The 3014-nt window shown below is 51.1% G+C and overlaps 1 protein-coding gene across 1 annotated transcript; it reads right to left on the bottom strand.

Annotated features, from left to right (window-relative positions):
* Window positions 1–475: 475 nt before the first annotated feature.
* Window positions 476–2974, bottom strand: LOC119448951 (uncharacterized protein K02A2.6-like). The gene is made up of 3 exons (XM_037712155.2): window positions 2255–2974; window positions 1553–1996; window positions 476–1252 (listed from the first exon to the last, which is right to left on the bottom strand). Exons 1-3 carry the CDS (start codon window positions 2918–2920, stop codon window positions 476–478), a joined length of 1887 nt encoding a protein of 628 aa, XP_037568083.2. The 5' UTR covers window positions 2921–2974.
* Window positions 2975–3014: the final 40 nt, after the last annotated feature.

Below are 3014 nucleotides of genomic sequence, written 5' to 3'. Positions count from 1 at the left end.
AAGGAGCAGCTCTTCGCTGCTCTTATGCGGAGCCCTCCGAACACTGTCGCCGAATTTTTATCTGAGGCTGTAAGTGTGGAGAAGATGCTTCAGCAACGATCGAATTTCTATGAGCGACAAGTGAACATGACATCCACCACCAATATTTTCATGGCCACCAGAAGCAACGATGACCACCTTCGCGAACTAATCCGCACGGTCGTGCGCGAAGAAATACAGACGGATTTCGGCACGTCACAAGCGGTGGTGAGCTCTATTGAGAGTGTCGTAAAGGATGAAGTTCACCAAGCGCTCCGGTCGACCTGTCTGTAAGCGGGCCGGCAGTCGGGTGACGAACGACGTTTATTGCGGTTGGAACGAAGTACATATAGGAAAGAATTGTGACGTAACAGGTCACGTGATTTTAACAAAATGGCCGTTGACGTCAGAGTGACTCAGCCATGCTACATCTTCCCTTTCTTAGGGAAGCAAATAATTACAATGGTCTTTCTGGTTGGGGGTAACGGCAAGGCTCCCGGCGTGGCCTTGTGCTTCTACGTAGCTCTTGGGTGGGCTGGGCGTCGTCTAGTCGTTCGGACCCGGCACAAGGACTCTCTTCGGGATGTGAAGGCGCGTCTCGCAGATGCTCACGAGTGCGCCTAATTTCCTGGCCCTCTTCAGTCTTCAGCACCACGGAGCGCGGCGTCTCAGCTGGCCTCAGAAAGACCGCAGGTGCCCAGGTCTTCTTATGGGTATCGTATGCAGTCACTCTCTGGCCAGGAGACAGGGGTGGCAGGTTCCTGGAGTGGCGGTTGTAGTAGATCCTCTGGCGTTGGCGGATTTCCTGGAGACGGTTATGGACGGCTCGGTTGGGCACAATCTCCGGCACCAGGTGGCTTGCGGGTACAGGCAGCAGGGTCCTCGTCTGCCTTCCCACGAGTCTCTGCACAGGGGACTTCAAAACAGCATCGCGTGGAGTATTACGCCATTCAAGCAGAGCCATCTGGAAATCTGGCGTTCTAAGAGAACCCTTCTTTAGTAGATTTTTGGCTTCTTGCACGGCCCTCTCCGTCATACCATTGGACCGTGGATGATATGGGCTTGACGTTACGTGGGTAATGCCGAGCCCATATAAAAAGTCTTTGAATTCTGTGCTGTTCAATGGCGGCCCGTTATCGCTGCACAGTTTAAGCGGTAATCCATGAACCGAAAAAAGTTCGACGCACCAAGACTTCAGCTGGTTAGCAGTGATGTGGCGAAATTCCTTTATTTCAAAAAAGAAGGAATAGAAGTCGACTCTAATTGCAAACTGTCGGCCACCGTAAAAGAATAGGTCCATTCCTACAGCTTCCCAGGGCAAGTTTGGAACTTCATGGCTCAAAAGCGGCATCTTTGCGTTTCGTGGCTGATGCTTTTGGCACATTTTGCAGTTTCGGCAAAATTGCTCTATGTCGCTTGCCATGCAGGGCCAGAACATGACGCTTCGTGCCCGCGCCTTCATCTTATCGGCACCGGGATGTGCGACGTGCAAAAGAGCCAATATTTCTGCTTTTATCGAACTTGGTATGATCCCCTTGTTGCTGCGAAATAGAAGACCGTCCTGTGCGTGTATCTCCTCCTGATAAGGCCAGTAGGGGCGGATTACTTCTGGAACCTCGTGCTTGTCAGGCCAACTGGTCAGCGCATATTCCCGCAGCTGGGAGAGAACGGTATCGTTGTTTGTTGCTGCGAGAATACTTTTTAGACGAGCTTCTGAGGCTGAAACAAATTCCAGCACATTGACTTGAAACTGATCAGTTTCCTCGCACATGCTCACTTTGCTCGGAAAACGCGATAAAGCATCCGCAAGAAAAAGTTCTTTGCGTGGCTTATACACCAGTTTGATCGGATAGCGCTGCAAGGTCAGCCTCATGCGTTGCAACCGGAGGGGGCACTGATGCAGCGGCTTGCTAAGTATCGGTACCAAAGGCCTGTGGTCGGTCTCTACAATCACTTCTGCCTGACCAAAAACGTAGTCCTGAAACTTCGTGCAACCATGCACTATCGCCAGCATTCCCTATTCAATTTGTGCATAGTTTTGTTGCGCCTCTGTGAGGGACCGGGACGAAAAAGCGATGGGGCGGCCGTCTTGCATTAGAACTGCGCCGACTCCTAATTGGCTTGCGTCGACCGAGAGAATGAAAGGCTTTTTAGGGTTGAAGAAAGCCAAAACGGGTGCTTTAGTCAAGGATTGGCGCAAGGTGTCAAAACTCTTTTGTTGCGCCTCCGTTCAAACCCATGCAATATCTTTGCGCAACAGTGTTCGAAGCGGCGCGGTTACCACCGACATGTTGGGAATGAATCGCTGCACGAAATTCATCGTACCAAGAAATACTTGCAGTTCTTTCTTGTTCGACGGTTCAGGCATTCCAAGTATGTCTTGTACCCTCTCCGGATCCAGGCGTAGGCCTTCTGTAGTGAAGATGTGTCCCAGGTACCGGACCTCCGGCTGCAGAAACGCACTCTTCTTTGGGTTAAGTCGAAGGTTGTGCTGTTGACAACGGGACAACACAAGTTTTAAGCTGTGGTCGTGTTCGTCTTTAGTGCTGCCCCATACTAATACGTCATCCATCACAACCGCCACACAGGACAAGCCTTCTAAAACACGGTGCATTGCTGCTTGGAAAACTTCTGGGGCCGAAGCTATTCCAAACGGCATGCGAAGAAACCGATAGCGACCATACGGAGTGCTCATGGTGCAAAGTTTGGAGCTCGACTCGCTAAGCCGAATTTGCCAAAACCCTGAAGCTGCATCAAGCGTGGAAAAGAATTTTGCTCCGGCAAGCCTAGGAGCGACATCCTCTAACGTTGGCATGGGATAGTTTTCACGGAGTATGGCTTGATTGAGCGCCGTTGGATCCAGGCAAATTCGGACTTTGTCTCCTTTAACAACGGTAACCATGTGGCTGGACCATTCTGTAGGTTCAGTTACCTTTGTTATGACGCCTTGATCCTCCATACGCTGAAGTTCCGCTCTAGTCTTGCCTCCAGGGCCA

This window comes from Dermacentor silvarum, chromosome 4, assembly GCF_013339745.2.
Source record: "Dermacentor silvarum isolate Dsil-2018 chromosome 4, BIME_Dsil_1.4, whole genome shotgun sequence".
Taxonomy (NCBI): Eukaryota; Metazoa; Arthropoda; class Arachnida; order Ixodida; family Ixodidae; genus Dermacentor; species Dermacentor silvarum.
The sequence above is the reverse complement of the archived record's forward strand: the minus strand, read 5'-3'. Positions and strand labels throughout refer to the sequence as shown.

What these genes read in the sequence shown, in the direction of transcription:
- LOC119448951 (XM_037712155.2), bottom strand. Translation starts at nt 2,920, where the DNA reads ATGGTTACCGTTGTTAAAGGAGACAAAGTCCGAATTTGCCTGGATCCA. An exon ending in TGCGCAAAGATATTGCATGG is followed by an intron (nt 1,997 to 2,254) that starts GTTTGAACGGAG and finishes ACGAAGTTTCAG; the next exon opens with GACTACGTTTTTGGTCAGGC. An exon ending in TTCTATTTCGCAGCAACAAG is followed by an intron (nt 1,253 to 1,552) that starts GGGATCATACCA and finishes TCCTTCTTTTTT; the next exon opens with GAAATAAAGGAATTTCGCCA.